The 19,690-nt window shown below is 45.3% G+C and overlaps 1 protein-coding gene across 1 annotated transcript in view; it reads left to right on the top strand.

Moving 5' to 3' along the window:
- Positions 1-19,690, top strand: part of Snx31 (sorting nexin 31) — a 50,911-nt gene that overhangs the window by 27,094 nt on the left and 4,127 nt on the right. Inside the window, exons 9-12 of the mRNA XM_028884495.2 lie at positions 3,415-3,507; positions 5,782-5,985; positions 9,655-9,768; positions 13,859-13,936. Of these exons, the coding sequence (XP_028740328.1) occupies positions 3,415-3,507; positions 5,782-5,985; positions 9,655-9,768; positions 13,859-13,936 (489 nt within the window). The remainder of the gene's footprint in view (positions 1-3,414; positions 3,508-5,781; positions 5,986-9,654; positions 9,769-13,858; positions 13,937-19,690) is intronic.

Genomic DNA, 19,690 nt, shown 5'->3' with positions numbered 1-19,690 from the left:
CGCTTCAGGACGGTTACAGCAGGGGCCGCAGAGGCGGCTCAGGGGTCCAGAGCACTCGCTGCTGCCGGGCGGTGGTGGCGCATGCCTTTAATCCCAGCACTCGGGAGGCAGAGCCAGGCGGATCTCTGTGAGTTCGAGGCCAGCCTGGTCTACAGAGTGAGTTCCAGGAAAGGCGCAAAGCTACACAGAGAAACCCTGTCTCGAAAAACAAACAAACAAACCAAAAAAGAGCACTGGCTGCTCCTGCAGAGGAACCAGGTTGCTCCCAGCACTCACGTGGTGGCTCACAACTCTAATTCTGTTTTCAGGGCTTTGACACCCTCTTTTGGTCTCTATAGGCACCAGGCACACACATGATGTACATCATACATACATCATACATATGTACATACATCATACACACATACACACATACATACATACATACATAGAGGCACACACTCATACACAGGAAATAAAAATAAAGCAGGTGTGGTAGCACATGCCTGTAACCGCAGCACAGGGGAGGTAGAGGCAGGAGAATTAGAAGCTTAAAGTCATCTTTGGTATCATAAGTGAAAGTTCAAGGCCATCGTGGAATACATGAGGCCCATTTTTATAAATTTTTAATATTTATTTCTTTTTATTTTATGTGCATTGGTGTTTTGCCTGCATGTATGTCTGCGTGAGGGTTTCAGGTCCCCTGGCACTGGAGTCACAGATAGTTGTGGGTGTGGGAATTGAACCCCGGTCCTCTGGAAGAGCAGCCAGTGTTCTTAACTGCTGAGCCATCTCTCCAGCCTGTTTTGTTTGTTTGGTTTTTGTTTTTTGAAACAGTGTTTCTCTGTATAGCCCTGGCTGTCCTCAACTCACTCTGTAGACCAGGCTGGTCTTGAACTCAAGAGATTCTCCTGCCTCTGCGTACTGGGTGCTGGAATTAAAGGCGTGCACCACCACCACCTGGCTCCATTTTTTTTTAAGTTGGAGTCTGTTACTATACTCGTTTATAACTTAGTATTCTTATCATGTATAAATAGCATGCCACTTTTACTCATGTGGTTAATTGTCCTAAATAATTTTGAAAGCTAGCATAACCAAACATTTGATTATACACCAACTCAGTTTCCTGTTTCGGGGTATTTCATAATGCACTACCTCACAGGGCAGGGATGGACTTGAAGCATAAGAATATTGCCTGACACATAATCAGTACTCCACAGTCATCTTTCAGTGCCCACGGAGGATGGTACCATCTCTCCAGCAGATGCTACCAAACTCCAGGGATGCTCAAGACCCTTCTATAAAATGGGGTAGCATTCCCACACAAATTACGCACCTTCTCCTGTGGAGTGTAAACCTTCAGATTACTTACAACACTGAGTCCAGTGGAAATGTCGTGCAGGTGGTGGTTGGATGCATTGTTTAGGGAACGATGGTGAGAAACGATTCTGTGCTTTGATCCTGAGAATCTTTCCCCACAGTTTATTTAATCCCAGGATAGGGAACCCACAGATTCAGAGCGCAGGCTTTGTGTGCGTTTGCTACTCGTCATAAAGTAAATGATCTCATTTTTTATGTACAACAGCAGTAATAGCTTTGTCTACCTACTTTCCCACCCCCCCTTTTTAATTTTAAAGACGGGGTCTCACTATATAGCTCTGGCTGGCCTGGAAGGTGCTCTGTAGACCGGACTGGCTTTGAATTCACAGAGATCCTCCTGCCTCTGCCTCCTGAATGCTGGGGTTAAAGTCATGCATTATTGTGTTTGGCTCCTTATGTTTATGATTCTTATATGTGGTTTTAGATTTATATTGTCAAGTTACCTCTAGAAAATCATATGAATTAAATCTATTGCATATCACGCTGTTTCTCCAAACTCCTGTCAACTCTTATTGTGTATTGTTTTAGACTTATCAAGTTAAAAGGCAAAAAACTCTTTGATTACTAGTAAGACTGTGTGCATATATATGTATTTGCCGTTTGGAAATCCTTTTGATCAACTGTCAATCTTTTTTTTTTTTTTTTTTTTTTTTTGTTTTTTGAGACAGGGTTTCTCTGTGCAGCTTTGCGTCTTTCCTGGAACTCACTTGGTAGAACAGGCTGGCCTTGAACTCACAGAGATTCGCCTGCCTCTGCCTCTCGAGTGCTGGGATTAAAGGCGTGCGCCACCACCTCCCGGCTTCAACTGTCAATCTTGATCTGCAGTCCATTTTTGGTGATTTTACATGTGTCCTATTGTTTGTAAATGTTAACCCTTTGCCTGGTTTAGCACTTGCTTTTTTTAGTTTTGTTTCTGGTGTTTTTTGTACAGAAATTTGTACTTACATATAATTACATATAGTTATTTCTGCATGCTGCCATCATATCTTTAAAAAATCATCCTTCCATCAAGATAAACATATTTATTTTTAATTTTCTACTTTAAAAAAGATTCATTTCTTAAAAATCATGTGTGTACATATCCATGTGTGGGTTTGTGCATGAAGTGCAGGTACTGGTGATGGCCAGAGGTGTGGGACCCCCCGGAGCTGGTGTCCCAGGTGCCCGTGATGGCCAGAGGTGTGGGACCCCCCGGAGCTGGTGTCCTAGGTGCCTGTGATGGCCAGAGGTGTGGGACCCCCCGGAGCTGGTGTCCTAGGTGCCTGTGATGGCCAGAGGTGTGGGACCCCCCCGGAGCTGGTGTCCTAGGTGCCTGTGATGGCCAGAGGTGTGGGACCCCCCGGAGCTGGTGTCCCAGGTGCCTGTGCACCATCTCACACAGGTGATAGGAACGAACTCTGGTCCTCTAAAGGGCAGCACGTGCTCTTACAGCAGAGCGATCTCCCAGACCCCCTTCTCTGCCTTTTAATGGAGTTTATACTTTAATCTCTTGGGCAGTTATTTGACTGGATGATATTGAAGTTACTTTGACTTTCTTTGTCAAGTACTCTAATTGTCCCAAACTGTAGGACAATCTTTTCCTACTTGCTCATTTAATTGGCCAGCTGTGGTGGTACATTCTGGTAATCCAGGCACTTGGGAAGATGAGGCAAGAGGATCATGAGTTTGAGGCCAGCCTGACCTACATAAAGAGTACTCAATATTAAGACCTGTCCCAGGACTGAAGAGATGGCTCAGAGGTTAAGAGCACTGACTGCTCTTCCAGAGGACCTGGGTTCCCAGCATGCAGATGGCAGCTCACAACTGTCTGTGAACTCCAGTTCCAGGCGACAGAGCCAACACCTTAACACAGACATACATGCAGGCAAAACACCAATGCACATGAAATAAAAGTAAATTTTAAAAAAGACCCTGTCTCAAAACAACAACAAAAAAAAACAATCTTTATAATCTGTCAAATCATTATGTAGATCCATTTGGGTCTAGGTTTTTAGCCTTTTATACAGATTAATTCATTTCTATAGGTTGTTAATTATATCATTATGTTGTTTCAAGGCAGTACAGGCCATTGACCTAGACTGGGTGAAACCCACACAGGCTCAGAGGGAGGAACTAAAGGCACTCCAGGAGAAGGAGAATCAAACCAAGGTGAGCCAAGCCTGGTACCAGGACGTGTCCCGCACACATTAGGATCCAGCTGTTGTCATCCTTCACAGACCCGAGAGTGCCTCCACCCATCCTCTGATTCCATTAGTAGAAGTTTATTGTGTAAGCATGATAAAAATATAGTATATTGAGTCTTTGGCCAGGTTAATATAGATCCTGCTCCCCATTATTAAACAACTGTAGAGCATTCTCCTTCATGATTCTGTTATCGTCTGGCCAGTTTCCTTTTACTGGAGGTCAAGTTGTTAGCAGCTTTTGCTGCTATGAATCACTTTGGCAGCAAGTCCCACGAGGTCCAGGACTGCGTCTAATTTACACTCCTCACCCTGCTCGTGTGTGCACATCGGTGATGGAGCAGACCTGCTGACTAGTACCAGTTAACCTTGTGCTCACGTGCAAGGAGACTGCACTGAAGATGAATGAAACGACTCAAAACAATTTGATCTAAATCAGAGATGAGCTAACTATGACTCTCAGCCCACTGTTCTTATAAAGCTTTATCGGCACACGATGGCACTTTTTCATTTATGTGTGTCTAAAGTCATTTTTGCGCTACAATGGAAGAGGTATGAAGTTGCTATAGAGACAGTGGGCTCCCTAATGCTGTGCTGGAGACCACGTCCAGGACCTTACGTGTGCTAGACAAGTGTTCACACCCAGACACAAGCCCCAGCCTCTATTACATGTTTCTTTAAAGACGAGTTTGTGAATCTCTAAATGAAAATAAGGAAACATGCCATCCATGGCTATATGCATCGAGCTGACTTTTTAAAGTAGTTTGTTTTTCTTGGTGTGGGTGTGGGTGTGCGCACATGTGCGTGCATGTGTGCATGCGTGTGAGTGTGCATCAGATTCCTTGGAGCTGGAGCTAAATAGTTGTGCGCTGCTTGATGTGGGTGATGGGACCTGAACTCCTATCCCTATCCCCCTTTGTAAGAGCAGCAAGCATTTTTTTTTATTTATTTTAATTTATTTTTTATTTTTTTGAGACAGGGTTTCTCCGTGAAGTTTCAGTGCCTGTCCTGGATCTCACTCTGTAGACCAGGCTGGCCTTGAACTCACAGAGATCCATCTGGCCTGCCTCCCGAGTGCTGGGATTAAAGGTGTGCACCACTGGTGCCCGGCAAGGGTAGCAAGTATTCTTAACCACTGAGCTCTCTCTCTGGCCCCAGGTATAACGGTCTTAGAAGAATGGACTTTTCAAGTGTATAGTCCTTAAGAGTTCTACCCTCTGGTTTCTGTGAGTCAGTGCCTCCTTGTGAATGGCCAATGCCAACAAGCATTTGGAGTTACATTGCTTATTCTTTAGCTGTTTTGCAACATGTAGCTTTACTTTTAATTAAATACATTCACTTCCTTTAATCCACAACAGCTAAAAGTTTCTTGAATTTTTAAAAGGTTTTCCTTCCTTCTTCCCTCTTTTCCTTTGGTGCTGGGGATTGAACCCAGGCCTGGGGATTGAACCCAGGCCTCATACACACGGGCAAGGGCTCTGCCTCTGAACCACCCCAGCCCTAATTTCAAATTTAAAAAGAGGGCCAGAGTTGTGCTGGAAGGTGGCTTGGTGGGTAAGAGAATTGCTGCTCTTGCAGAAGACCCAGGTTTGGTCCTCAGCATGAAGGGTCCAGGAATAGGAAGAGAGGGATATAAGAATAAGATAGAAATACAGAAATGAGATAGGAATATAAGAATAAAAAATGTTGTGAGCTTGAGAGATGGAAGCCGACAGCCATCAGCTTTGCCAGCAAATGGGGATTACCCTTAACTGGGCCATTCCGCGTTTACGATGGGCAGCTCTGTCAGCAACCCAAAGGTTAGACCTACCAAGCACTTCCACGCTGGTCCACCACATCCATAGCTCCCCCAGGAGACCTGAAGTCTTCCTCTGCTGACCCCCACGGTACACACACGGCACACAAACATGCACGCAGGCAAAGCACTTCTAACTGAGACAGAGTCACAGCTACTCTTTTGTTTTCTCCACGCCACTCTTTCATTCCTTACCTGAGTGCGCTGCTTCCAAGCTCTAAACAGGAGCAGGAGCAGAGTGGAGCGGAGGCAGGACCAAGAGCCTCATTTCCATGCTCTAGAGGAAAGGGGCTTGCTGTGAGCCCACCCTGTGGGTTTCACCAGCACAGCGGTAGCATACCCCCCACTTCCCTCATCCACCCCCCAACCCCCCACCCCCGGCCGTGAGCTCTGCATCTGAGGAAAGCGGTCTCTTGCTTCCGTCCACTCCACCCCACCTTGGAGCAGTTTCTGGAGCTGTCCCAGGAGGTCCGGCACTACGGGTACATTCAGCTGGATCCCTGTACCTGCAACCACCCGGAACCTGGCTGTGGGGCTGTCCTTTCCATCGGCAACAACGAGATCAGCTGCTGTGTGACCCTGCCCGACGGCCAGACCCAGGACATTGCTTTCCAGATGAGCGGAGTGAAGTGCTGGCAGGTCACCTTCCTCGTGAGTATCTGGCCCTGCTTTGTCTGTCCTGTGACCCTGGTTTCCTCTGTGTGCTGCTCCCTCTCACCTCAGCAGGTCTCTGTCTTCTTTGGGGTTCTCCCGCCCTGGGCATATCTAGAAACTCCTCTAGGGGCGGGGTAATTTATAGGGCTCATTCCCTTTCTCTGCAGCATTATCTGAAAATAGCTATTGTTTATCATCTGAAAACAGCTATTGTCTGGTTTGCTCTTCATACAGATGCTGTGAGACTAATATTTCTAGGATATAATCAAATTGCATTATCATCTAGCTTTGCCAAATATCTTAAGGAATGTCCATTGTCTGTAGGATGAAATGTAGCTGGAGAACTTTCTCTCCGGGTCCCACCAAGCCCCGATAGTCCCTTAGCCCACTTATAAAATAAACATACACATGCTTACATTATTTAAACTGCTTGGCCATTAGCTCAGGCCTATCATTGTCTAGCTCTTACTCTTATATTCAGCCCATTTCTATTATTCTATACCTTGTCACGTGGCTTGCCGGCATCTTCACATGTTGCTTGTCATGGTAGTGGCTGGCAGCATCTCCCCCCCCCCAGCCTTCCTGTTTCCCAGAATTCTCTTCTTTGCTTGTCCCGCCTATACTTCCTGCCTAGCTACTAGCCAATCAGCATTTTATTTATATAGAGCTATATCTACAGCATTTCCCCTTTTCTTTTTTTTTTTAAAAAAGGAAGGTTTTTAACTTTCACATAGTAAAATTACATATAACAAAACAATTATCAAGTAAGAATTACAGTTATAATATCTAGTCTATTTATAATAACTAGTCTATTTGGCAAAATTAAAGAAGATATCCTATCTATCTTATATTTGTGAGTCTAAGGTTTCATCTCTAACTTATCTTTTATCATAACTAAGGAAAATTATAACTATCTCTAGTCTTCCACTATATCAAAGACCTCAGAAGGATATAATATTACCTGAGAAATGGGAGAAGGATGCAAGCAATTTTTGGGAATCTTGCAGGGTAGACAGAGACAGCTGGCAGCCTAGACAGTCACCTAATGTTCCTCTGCAAAGTTGGGGCATCTGTCTTCAGCCCATAGTCCTGGAGTCTCTCAGTCATTTTTTTCTGTGTCCTGTTGAATGTCTGGAAGTTTTCTCTGTGAAGCAGGAACCTGAAGGACCATTTTGCCAAGCAAAGTTCAATGGTCATCTTTCTATGGGTCCTGCATGTTCAGTCGATCAAGCAGTCCAGGAAAGAACAGTTTCTTGCCCAAATGGCTATTTTTGCCAAGGTGAAGATAAACTCCATATGGAGTGTCTTTGATACCCATCCTCCTCTCTGAAGTAAATCGGTGTTGCCAGGAGCAGACATGTCTCATTGATCATAAAGTCTAAATTTTTAAAACATTTTAAATGCCATATTCTGTAGGTCTTTGAAGTATTTGAAGATTACCTATCTATCTGAAATATATCTATGTATACCTAGAAAACTTAACTAACATGTTACAGGTTTGACTATCATAGAAGACTAATTATTAATCTGTATTTCTTAATTATCCTTTACAATCTAAATGAGTTACATAAACATAATACCTTAAATGAGAATATATATATATACATATATATATACAGAATAACAAAATTAAGTTTAAACTTGTATCAATAGACTAAAATCTGTACCAATGTAAAACATTTTAAACATAAACTAAAATCTATACCAATGTAAAACATTTTAAACAAGTTGTTGCTCTTTAAAAGTAGGTTCATTAATCTACCCTTTTATCCTATCATCTCTCTATCCTATATATCTATATCATATCCCCTTTTCTTCTTTAGAAAGAAATTGCATTTTATAATCAACCTGTTTTAAATAAAAATATTGATTTTTCTCTGTCCCACACCAGAGGGCTCTTCTGATCTGGGATACAAGAATCTCTTAACCATTTTTTTTAAGCAATATGCCTGGGTTTAGAGAAGGAATGAGCCAATTCCATTTCCAAAGCCAGTTTGGTATATTTGGGAATTCGGGGCATAGCTTCTCTTACTACTTCCTGCTGGAGGGGGGTGCTGTATCTTATGGGGACACAAAGAAAAATTTAGGATTATGGAGTAGTCCACGAGGGTGTATCTTCTGAGCCAGTTGCCTTGAAACAATTCTGGATGTTGGATCATCTGGACCTTGGTGTCATCGGAGACCTTTCAGGGGGTCTTGGCTGGTCAAACCTGATATATCTTAATCTGGAACAAATCTATAGCCTCTGGATTTCTGTGGAAACAAAAGCAGAGCCTCCTTTCCAAAGCAAGCATATCCTTACATCCAAATTTTGAAGTCAAGGTACCTTTAAAATATACATTTTGGCATAACTCAACAGCTTTTGCAATCAAATGTTTTTCTTCAGTTACAAATATCAAAGAGAACATAATCCAGATTCTCTGTGTGGTAGCATCTTTATGTGGCTTATGTTTTATATTACCTTGAGCCTATTGCTTTAAACTGTAGCATTCTAAGACTGAAACGGCGCTGTGGCTACTGGCTCTGCCCACTTCAGCTTCCCAACATGGCGGTGGTATGTTTTCCACCAGCTCTGGGAGCCATCAACTCTCAGAAATAGTGGGTCTATGCTTCTATCAAAGCAGAACGTAGCCCAGAAACCTCTTTTTGTTTTGTACTAGCAAAGGCTAAATCCACCATGCAGCTTAATGTGCCACCTGCAGAGGCCTCATTCCCGCCATACTGCAGGTCAAGCACACACGCCAGGAACCCGCCATAGTAGATAGTAGCTCAAACTCGCAGGCTGCCGCTAACTTGAAAGAGACAACTAGGAACTGTTTTTAGCTCCGTTTTAGAATCATTTTAGTCAGGTTTTAGGTGGAAACTCTTGCCAACACGTTGGGCGCCAATGAAGTCTGGAATCCTCAGCTTTCTTTACAGCCATGAGTGTCAAGCTCTTATTAGTTAGCTCTAGACACCTGTACATCCAGTCCTGGTCAAGCAAAGGACCTGTTGGAAGGGTCAGTGTTGATTACTCACATGTCCAAAGGAAAAGGGAAGCAGAGGTTTAAAGTCAGAGCCAAAGAGCTCCGGGTTTCCAGGCAATGGGGACTTGGTGGGGTCTTCTCGGACATCTCAACTCCTGAGTCAAATGAGAACACGGAGTATTTGTCTAGGTGACCTGAGCTTGGCCATGTCCCTTTCTCGGCCGTCATTCTCTGAGGGGTCTCCACAGCCTACAGAGGAAGAGGCGGCTTTTCTAGGGGAGTTCAGTCTCCATTACTAGGAGAAATGGATAGATGCTGTGCACACAGCCCACAGCCTTCAGAATCCCCCTCTAGCCTGACTCTCGGGGCCCCCTGTCCTCACGTGTTTCCAACCTCCAGCCTCCTCATGCCTCAGGGGTTTGCCCTCACTCTATTCTGCTGGGAATCGCCACTACACCTTCCCTTCTGCTCACATGCCCCTCCTTCCAGGAAATCTTTCTTTACCCTCCTAGCCTGGGCTACAGTTCTGCTTCCTCCCACAGGACTGTTCTTGCCTCCTTTCTACCACTTCCTGTGTCTACTGCGCTCATTTACCTCCATGGCTCCCTGGGAGACGGACAGCCTTTGGGGGAATCGTTGCCTTCTTGATATCAAGCCCAGGACATTCAAAGGCACTCTGATGATCTCTTGTCCTCTGCAGGGAACTCTGCTGGATACAGACGGGCCCCAGCGAACTCTCAACCAGAACTTAGAGCTGAGATTTCAGTACAGTGAAGATAGTCGCCAGCCGTGGTTTGTTGTTTACAGCAAACAGGTGAGTTCTGGGACAGAGTGTGAAAGCCTGGAAGCCTTTGGTGCTGAAGTGCTGACCTGCTGGCTGACAGGGACAAAGCACAGCCAGAGGGGGTCCTTCACTGGCATTGGCCTGAAATACTTTGTTTCTATTTTGCTTTATTGTCCTGGTCACCATGGTCATGAATTCAAAGAAGTTAGTTAATGTGGTAGCCAGCTCTGAGTTGAGATAAAGAATTCAAAAAAGGTTTCTTTCAGCTCTCAATTCCAGAGGCTTCAGACTGTGGTCACCTGGCCCCATCACTAGGGGACCCGGCGCCCTCTCTGGCCTTTGAGGACATCAGCAGGCAGGCAAAAGCTCATGACATAAATAAAAATAATAACTCTTAAAAACAGGTAAATAATTAGCTCCAGGTGTTCTAAATTCTGATAAAAATATCAAGGTAAACTTTACATTGATGATGTATTCAACTTGAGTCCTGCTTAGTTCCACAGAGAATTTTGGTTTCTGGTTACCAAAGCCTGCCTCTAGTACAGATGTGGTCATGATGTCTGTCCTCTTTAAAAAAATAAAAAAAAACAAAAAACCCACACTCCTAAGTGAAAGACTGGTCCTTAGGCTTCCTAGTTAGTGTTATGCTGTGGTGAAACACCATGACTAAAGTAACTGTGGAGGAAGGCTTTATTTGGCTTACATTTCCATATCGCTGTTCAGCATTGAAGAACGTCAGGACAGGAACTCAAACAGGCCACGGAGAGGTGCTGCTTACCGGCTTGCTCTTATGGCTTGCTCAGCTGCTTTCTCATAGAACCCAGGACCAGCAGCCCAGGGCTGGCACCACACACAAGGGGCTGGGCCCGTCCCCCATCAATCACTAAGTAAGAAAATGCGCTACAGGCTTGTCTCATCGTAAGCTTTTCTCAGCTGAGGCCCCTCCTCTCTGGTGACGGCAGCTTATGTCAAGTTGACGTGAAACTCCAGCCCAGCAGGTCTCCTTCAGTATGAAGCGTCCTCAGGGAGGTGGCAGAAAGTTTTGTGCAATTTGCAGGTAGTCAGGAAGACGGAGACTCGAAACCACCTTTCCTCACACTCCCCTCGGGACGCTGTGCAGTTAAATGTTTTCCAGTCTTTCCCTCTAAGCAGCAGCCAGTGAGTTAAGGCCACCACAGAGAGGAGCAGTAACCATTTTTAAAGCAGGTCTAGTAAGATCTTACTTCCTTTGGAAGACGAACCATGTTGGTGGACACCCAAGGGCTGCTTTCACAAAAGGCAGAAATGTGACTGCGTGCCTTCCAGATACAGATGAGGGATGGAGCGCAAACTCCTTTAAACAAAAGTTCAGGATTTTTATTTTTTACCTAGCAAGCCTGATCTAGTTGCTGGTGACTCTGGCCTACATGCCCGTGCGCATGGGGTAGGAAACAGTGGAACTGGTCCATGACTTAAGGAACACCATTTAAACATCCAAGCAGCGGCATCAGCTCAGGTTTTATTGCTTTAACTCATATCTCGATTTTGTAAGTTACATCTATGTGCAGATGTGCAGGGCTGGTTATTACAAATTAGGCTTGTACACACACACCACAGAGGTTACACTTCTTCTCTCTTCCCTCCTCCCACCCTGTGGGAGATTTCATTCTTCTTATGTTCTGAGGCCATGCAAGATGTCAGTCATGGTCACCCACTTCCCTCTAATTCCGCTCTCTGTGGGACCCTCTGAGAGCCCTTGGCTATCACCATAGCCTGGCTGTCTCTTTCTCTTCGTCATCTGTTCCAGCAAAATGGCCAGTGCTGAACTCAAGGCAGGAGTGATGTCTAGGAGCTTGTGGTGGTTTGAAAGAAAATGGCCCCCAAAGGGAGAGGCACTATTAAGAGGTGTGGCCTCGTTGGAGGAAGTGTGTCACTGTAGGGGCGGGCTTTGAGGTCTCTTTTGCTCCAGCTTCTTTCAGTGTGACTCTCAGTTCACTTCCTGTTGCCTTCTGATCAAGAAGTAGCCAGCACCATGTCTGCCTGCATGCTCCCCACCATGATGATAATGGAGGGAACCTTGGGAACTGTAAGCCAGGCACCCAATGAAATGTTTTCCTTATAAGAGTTGCCGAGGTCATGGTGTCTCTTCACAGCATTAGAAATCCTAACTAAGATAGAGCTGTAGGCTTTGACTTTGGTGCCTTAAACTTAATAAAGCCAAACCAAGATTTTAAAAAAGAACAATTTGAAGAGAAGGGATGTGTGGGAAAGGACTGTGCTGGGGATTCACAAGGGACCTTACATCTGCCACACAAGGTACAGCAAAAAGGAGATACACAGCATGCCCATTGGGACACTGACATTGATGACTAAGCCACAGAGGAGGCTGTGGTCGTTACCTGTCTGCAGGTGAGGGTTAAAGATCCTGGAGAAACAGAGCAAAGACTGATGAGTTTTGAGGGTGTGGAGCAGGAGAACTGGCCCCACCCCTTGCTCATCGCTGTGAGGGGTGGACTGGCCAGGGCCATGCTGGAGAGCTCACCCTGGTGGTGAGGACAGGGGAGAGCTGGCGGGCTGACCAACCCTGCAACTACCCAGGCCCAGAACCAGGGTTATGTGTTGGCCAACCCCAATATCCACTCCATTTATGATCTGTTGGAGCACATGAAGGGGCCAAAGCTACAGGATCTCCACGACCCAGGGCAACAACAGGATATCCAGGAGGAGTCCCCGTGAGGGCCCAGCGTAGATAGTGTAGCAGAAGCCAGAGGCCTCGACCCAGACCAGTGACTCTGCAATGAACACTTGCAAGTAAAGATGGATGGACAGAAGTGTTCACTGCATGACTCACTGCGTCACACTGCAGCTCCCATGAGGAGACTTTCCCTTTTTTTCCCTCTTAAATTTTACTTTATTTTATTGGGGGGCGGGTTGTAAGGGCAGAGGGTAGATACAAAGGGATGGGGAAATGAATGGGATGGAGATGCATGATGTGAAAGACACAAAGAATAAATAAAAAGAAAGTTTAAAAAGATTTCAGTAAGCCAGGCATGGTGGCACATACACTCAGGAGGAAGAGGCAGGTGGATCTCTGAGTTCAAGGCCAGCCTGGTCTACAGAGTTCCAGACTACACAGGGCTACACAGAGAAACCCTGTCTTGAAACAAAACAAAATAAACACAAAGCGAAAGTTTTAATATCATCATCCAAATAGACAAGTTAGTACCCAGTGATGGGTCTCTCAGTAATCATTGCATCATTAAATGGAAGATTTATTTATTTGATGACTATTGTAAGTAGTTTGTTGCTTATGAAACACAAGCTCCTCATAGCAGAGCAGAGCAGAAACATAAAATAGAAGAGGGATTAAGAGAGGAATGGTTAGGAATGAGATTCTGGCCTATTTATTGACTGTCTTTGAAATGGATTGTCACTACATTCTTGTAATTGAGAAAACTCATGTTTGCCTGCTAATTGCATTTTAAGCCAGTTTCTGAGAGTTAAAGACAACATTCTTTAAAATGTGCTGGTGAGTTTTAGCCTCCGTTAGGCAGTGAGAATGAGGCCCTCCAGCTGCAGGAGCGTTTTGTTGTTTTAAAGATTTGTTTGTTTATTATTTTTTATATGTATGGATGTTTCATCTGCATGTGTCTTGTGTAACGTGTGCATGCAGTGTCCAAGGAGGCCAAAAGAGGGCGTCAGATCCTCTGGAACTGGAGATACAGGAAGTTGTTAGCCACCATGTGGGTGCTGAGATTCAAACTTGAGTCCTCCAGACAAGCAGCAAATGCTCTTTGCTGCTGAGCCATCTTTCTGACTCCACATTTTTTTATTTTTATTTTTATTTTTGGTTTTTCAAGACAGGGTTTCTTTGTGTAGCTTTGCGCCTTTCCTGGAACTCACTTTGGAGACCAGGCTGGCCTAGAATTCACAGAGATCTGCCTGCCTCTGCCTCCCGGACTCTACATTTTTATTTGTTTATTTGAAACTCATGATGAAGCTCTGACTAGCCTGGAACTCACTAGACCAGGAAGGTCTCAAACTTGCAGAAATCCTCCTGTCTCTGCCTCCTGAGTGCTGGGATCAAAGGCAAGAACCACCATACCTGTCCTAAGAACAATCCTTATTTCCTGTTTCTTAGGCTTTTTTCCTGAGTAGCTGCCTGAAGAAGATGATCTCAGAGAAGATGGCGAAGCTCTCTGAGGAGAATCCAGAAATGGTAAGAACTCTGAGATGTTGCCATGTGTGCTGACCCATGAAGCCCAGGGTTTGTGGATCTTGTCCTCTAGGGAGGCAGCCACAGCTCACAGTGAGCATCTGACCGTGTTACCGGAGTTGTTAGGGGAGAGCCTGGGTCCTGGCAGTTCTTACAGACTAGCTGGACCACTTTAAATAGACAGCAGTAGTGAAAAGCAGGGCGAGGAGATTTATTCCATCCTGTAGAGCAGGCCTGAAATCCAATCAGAAAGCAGTCAGTTACCCCATAACCTCACATCACTATTGTACCAGTGGACGCAGGGTCCATTTTATAGCAAGCAAGGTCCACTTCTGGGTATGTCCACTGACAGCTTTTCTCCCTTAGTGGCCTACAGAGCTCCTCCTGACAGCATGGAAAGTAGCCGGTGGGGAGGAAGTTTTGAGGTCAGTTCCAGGTTAATTTCTCTATGTCCTGCAACCAAAGTGTGTTGAGTCTTTAGCGTACAGGGTTGTACCATCTATATATGGTGAACATCAGGGGCAATGGCAATACCCTATGCTGTTTTGGGTGCTCTGGGGCCCATCTAGCTGGCCACATAGGAGGTATACACTTCTCACAATGAGATTTTCATGTAATATGTTACCCAGATCTTCCAGGGGAAGCCTTATCCATTCATGCAGGATCCCTCCACTCAAATGCAATTTCTTCTTTGAATTACATATTTTTAATTAGCTTAAAAAATTGTGAATTTTGGCCAGGCAATGGTGGCACATGCCTTTAATCCCAGCACTCAGGAGGCACAGGCAGGTGATTCTCTATGAGTTCAAGGCCAGCCTGGTCTACAGAGTGAGTTCCAGGACAGCCAAGCCTACACAAAGAAGCCCTGTCTCAAACAAACAGTTTCACAAAGATTTTTCACGCTTCCTTCATTTTTCTTAATCCACCCTCTGCTCCCCTGAGTCCTGGCTGCTCCTTTCCTTAGTCCTGGTTCTACTACACCCTCCCCTTCCAGACTCCTCCCCTCCCCATCTTGTGTTGAAGTCAGGATTTTGAGCGGCCCTTGAACACAGCGAGGATGACCTTCAACAATCTCCAGAGTTTTCTCCAGAAGGAAGCCACAGTCCCCGACACTTCCTGTCCACCAAGTAGGAAGCCACAGCCCCTGACACTTCCTGTCTACCAGTAGGAAGCCACAGCCCCTGACATTTCCTGTCCACCAAGTAGGAAGCCACAGCCCCTGACATTTCCTGTCCACCAAGTAGGAAGCCACAGCCCCTGACACTTCCTGTCTACCCAGTAAGAAGCTCTTGACATTTCCTGTCCACCCAGTAAGAAGCCACAGCCCCTGACACTTCCTGTCTACCCAGTAGGAAGCCACAGCCCCTGACACCTCTTGTCTACCCAGTAGGAAGCCACAGCCTCTGACACTTCCTGTCCACCAAGTAGGAAGCCACAGAGGGAAAGAAACTCTCGGGGCAGTTTTTTTTCCTCTCCAAAATAACTTTATTTTTCTGATCTGCCTATTTCCATTGAAGGCCAAGTAACCTGGAAAAGCTTGGTGCATATGCTATAAAAACAAAATAAGAGCAAATCTGTGATTCTAGACTTTTCTGATTATCTTACATTACTATCTAACCATGTTCCAAATAAGATAGGACAGGTTGATGGACATTCGTGTTGGTAAATTTAATATTTTTACAGAAGGTTACATTGATCCTTTTAAAAAGATTTATTTGTTTTATTTTATGTATGTGAGTGTTTTGCCTGTGTGTGTGTGTGTGTGTGTGTGTGTGTGTGTGTGTGTGTGTGTGTGTGTACCATGTGGCTGCCTGGTGCCCATTGAGGCCAAAACAGGTCATTGAATCCTATGGAACTGGAGTTACAGATGTTTTTGAGCTACTCCAGTCCTCTGCAAGAGCAATAAGTGCTTTTAACTACTGAGCTATCTCAGGCCCACACATTCACCTTTAAAATGACAACAGAAAACATCGGAACACTTTCCTTAATATTTTTATTTAGGTTTAGTTCTTTAGAAGTGGATGATGACATCTTCCCTTTAGCATTAATAGTTACACCCCCTCCCCCAACAAACCAACTGTGCTTTGGACTTAATTTCTCTTCTGGATCCAAAAATATCTTTTTAGGGAAAATAAATTCGCTGCCTTCTGGTGATTGAACAATTTAAGTTGTACCAGAGAGCAGTCGATGAAGGAGACTCTTTTTAAAAAGAGTAATAAAATCTATCCTCTTAGGCACAGTGGTCTCTCTTAGGCTTTGGTTATTATATATGTATAAAAGAAGAAAGAAAAGTAATTAACTGAAGGAGGCATTTTAAAAAGAGAGACATGCACTCAGATGTAGAAGAATCAAACAGTGGCCACTTGATCCAGGAAGTACTTGGACAGTGAATAGCGAAGGAGCCCGCTCACTACAAATCAAACAGGCCACATGCCTGTGGTTTGTACATCGCTTGAAACTTACCATTAATTTCAGCAAACAACATCAGAATCAGCTCTTTAGCCAACAGGCATAGATTGGTTCATCAAAAATATTCAACAAGTTTCATTTCCATGAACTCTTCATTTATTTTATTTATTTGTGTATGGCTTATTCTGGTTCTTGGAAAGAAATTGCCTTCAAAGACAAACTACTTTTCCAGCTGAATCTCCCCCACAACACCTCAAGAATAAGGAGTCCCAGCTGGAAGCTGACTGAGCTGCTTAGACTCAGGGCTCAGGACTGGGCCTCTTCACAGATGACAGTGGACTGAAGTCATTTTGTGACTTAAAGTGGCACTATAAATGCAAGACAGTGACATTTGCTCATTTTCTAGGCAAATATACACTTGGAAGAAAACATTTTACAGAACCCTGTGGACTAAGGCAGACAGGTCTCTATTTAGTGAGGCGGATTCTGAGTCCAAAGGTTTGACAATCTTCAAGACTCTGGGGCAAAGGGGAAAACCCTGGAGAGCTTTAACCAAACAAGCCCCACAGTTAGTGTTGACAGTCCCCAGAAATACCACATTTGGTGTCAAATCTAAATTCATTAGTTTTGTTAGTTTATGTAATGATTTCAAAAGTAAGGCTTGAGACAGGACAATGACTCCATGAGTTCAGATCCCCAGCCCACATGGAACAGGCTGGTTGGCCATGGCAGCCCTCTGGTAATCTCAGAACAAGAGGTGGAGGCAGGACTCCTCAGAGTGCGCTGGCTAGCCAGACTAATGGCAATGGCCAGCTCCAGATTCAGTGAGAGACTCTGCCTCAGTGTATAAAGTGGAGTACTTTAGAGGAAAACTGTGGATGTCCACCGTGGGCCTCCACAGGCTTGCACACACATGTGCATGTGTGTGCAAACATAACACACATACACAAAACCAAAACAAAACAGAAGTAAACCTTGAAATGTTTGTAAGAGATCATTATTTTTTTTCAGACAGTCTTGCTACATACCCCAGGCTAGACTTGAACTTATAGCTATTCTCCTGTTTCAATCTCCCAAATGCTAGGATTACAGATCTGCACCACCACAGACATCATGAAAATTTGAGTCAAACAACTGCAGTGAAGAATAACACTCACAAAAAATACTTAGAAAATTTAAAAGATGTATTCGCTTTGTTTCATGTGTATGGGTATTTTGCCTGTACACGTGTGTGTATATGCACACGTATGCCTGGTGCCTGTGGAGGTCAGGAAAGGACATTGGACACCCTGGAGCTGGAATTACGGGTGGTTGTGAGCCAACGTATGGGTGATGGGATCTGAACTTTAAACCCCCTCTCCAGTCCCACATATTTAGAATTGTGAAGCCAATATTAATCACAGACCAGTGTGTGGGAGGAACATAGCATTCTTAAAGCTCTCCTCCTACACACAGGCCTGAGAGTTTCTCTACCGTTTGCTGCTTTTTATATATAAGTAGGGTGTGAGGCTTGGGAGGAGGAAGGAGACCTGAGCGGAATTATAAAGATGTTTTATTTAAAAGAAAGTCTATTAGTGAGGATAAGGTTTAGCTGCATAGAACAGGAAGCACAGCAAGTGTCTTCGTTAAGTTCCTGTTGCTGTGATAAAACGCTGACCAAAGGTAATTTGGGGAGGACAGGGTGCGTCAGCTCACGGCTTCCTGTCCATCATGGGAACCACGGCAGGGGTCTGGCCAGGCAGGAACTGAAGCAGAGCATGGGAAAACACCGCATACTGGCTTGCTCCCCACAATTTGTTAAATCAGCTTTCCTAGACACCCCAGGAACACCTGCCCAGGGATGGCACCGCCCACAGCGGTCTGGCCCTCCCACATCAATCATTAATCCAGAAAATGCCCCACAGGCTGGACTGATGAGAACATTTCCTCAGTTGATGTTTCCTCAGATATACCTAGGTTCCTGTCAAGTTAACAAATAAATACAAACAAACAAAAAACCAAAGCCCAACCAAGACAGCAAGTATCCTAAACAAAATAGAAGTCTGCTTCTCTCTTGTCTAAAAGAAGCTGGGGTAGGCCTAGACTAGGGCTGGGCTGTGGTACCACAGTGTAACAGAGACCTTCCTGCTTGCTGTTCTATCTCAGTGTGAACTTCCAGCTCTTAATGCAGCTCTGGGCCGGCCCTCACATCCACTTCTGCAAACCTGGGAAGTATGACTGATGACTCCTGTCCTTAAGGCGGACGGACTCTCAGAAGTCTCACATAGACTTAATGCATCTGGCTCAGCAGCCTCCCAAGAGTCAATCACCCCAGGGGCTGCTGGAGTCTCTGGTGCTTTCCTTTCTGGCCGTCTTCTTTAGCAATAACAGTTTTATTTGGAGAAACAAAACACCCATTTAAAAGTTACATTTACTGGAGCCTTGAAGCAGGCACAGGCCTGTGATGGGAGTGACTCTTGGCCACTGGGCCATAGGTGTGAACTGTGAGACTTCTGACAGTCCTCCTTAAGGACGCAAGTTGTTCTTCAGACCTTCACTAGAGTGGAGTGCTAGGCACTGCTGGGGAGGTGTACAGTCCCTGGCTGTTTAATAGTTCTTTCCTCTCCCCTGAGGAAGCATCCAGAAGCCTGCCTCAACCCCTGCCTAGCTAGGTTACATTCACTCCTCCAGGCCAGGCACTCCTCCACCCTGGTCCATGCCCACAGAGGACCTCTGGATGCTCTATGACTTGGCTTCCCAAGGGTCACCAGGTGGGAAAAGAGGTTGGGTACAGTCCTTGCCTTTTCCCACCTGGTCTTGACGGGTCTCTGCGGCTTTGTATCTCCCCATGAGGGTTACAGCTGCTGTACACCAACCTCCCTCACACAGTCCTTGGGAGTCCTACACCCCTTCATGTGTTTTAATCCAACTCTCCCCTCCATCAAATGCTATGCAAATAGTTCCTTTGAAACCCTCGCAGTGCCAGGTGTGGTGGTCCAGAGATGTGATCCCAGCATTCAGGAGTCTCAGGCGGGAAGATGGAGAGTTTCAGGTCGACCTGAACTGTACAGAGTACAGACCAGCCTAAGTTAAATAGCAAGAGCCTGTCTCAGGAAAACCCAGGGATTCAGGCCAGCAAGAGAGATCAGTGGGTGGAGGTGGAGCTGCAAGTCCTCGCGACTGAGTTCTATCACTAGGACCCGCGTGGGAAGGAAAGGATGACTCCCCGGGCTGTCCTCCGGTGTCCATATGCATGCCATGGAACACACACACGCACATGCACACACACACACACATGCATACACACACACACACACACACACACACACACACACACGCACATGCACACACACACACACATGCATACAC

This window comes from Peromyscus leucopus, chromosome 20 (genome assembly GCF_004664715.2).
Source record: "Peromyscus leucopus breed LL Stock chromosome 20, UCI_PerLeu_2.1, whole genome shotgun sequence".
NCBI lineage: Eukaryota > Metazoa > Chordata > Mammalia > Rodentia > Cricetidae > Peromyscus > Peromyscus leucopus.
This window is presented reverse-complemented; position numbering and strand designations above follow the sequence as displayed.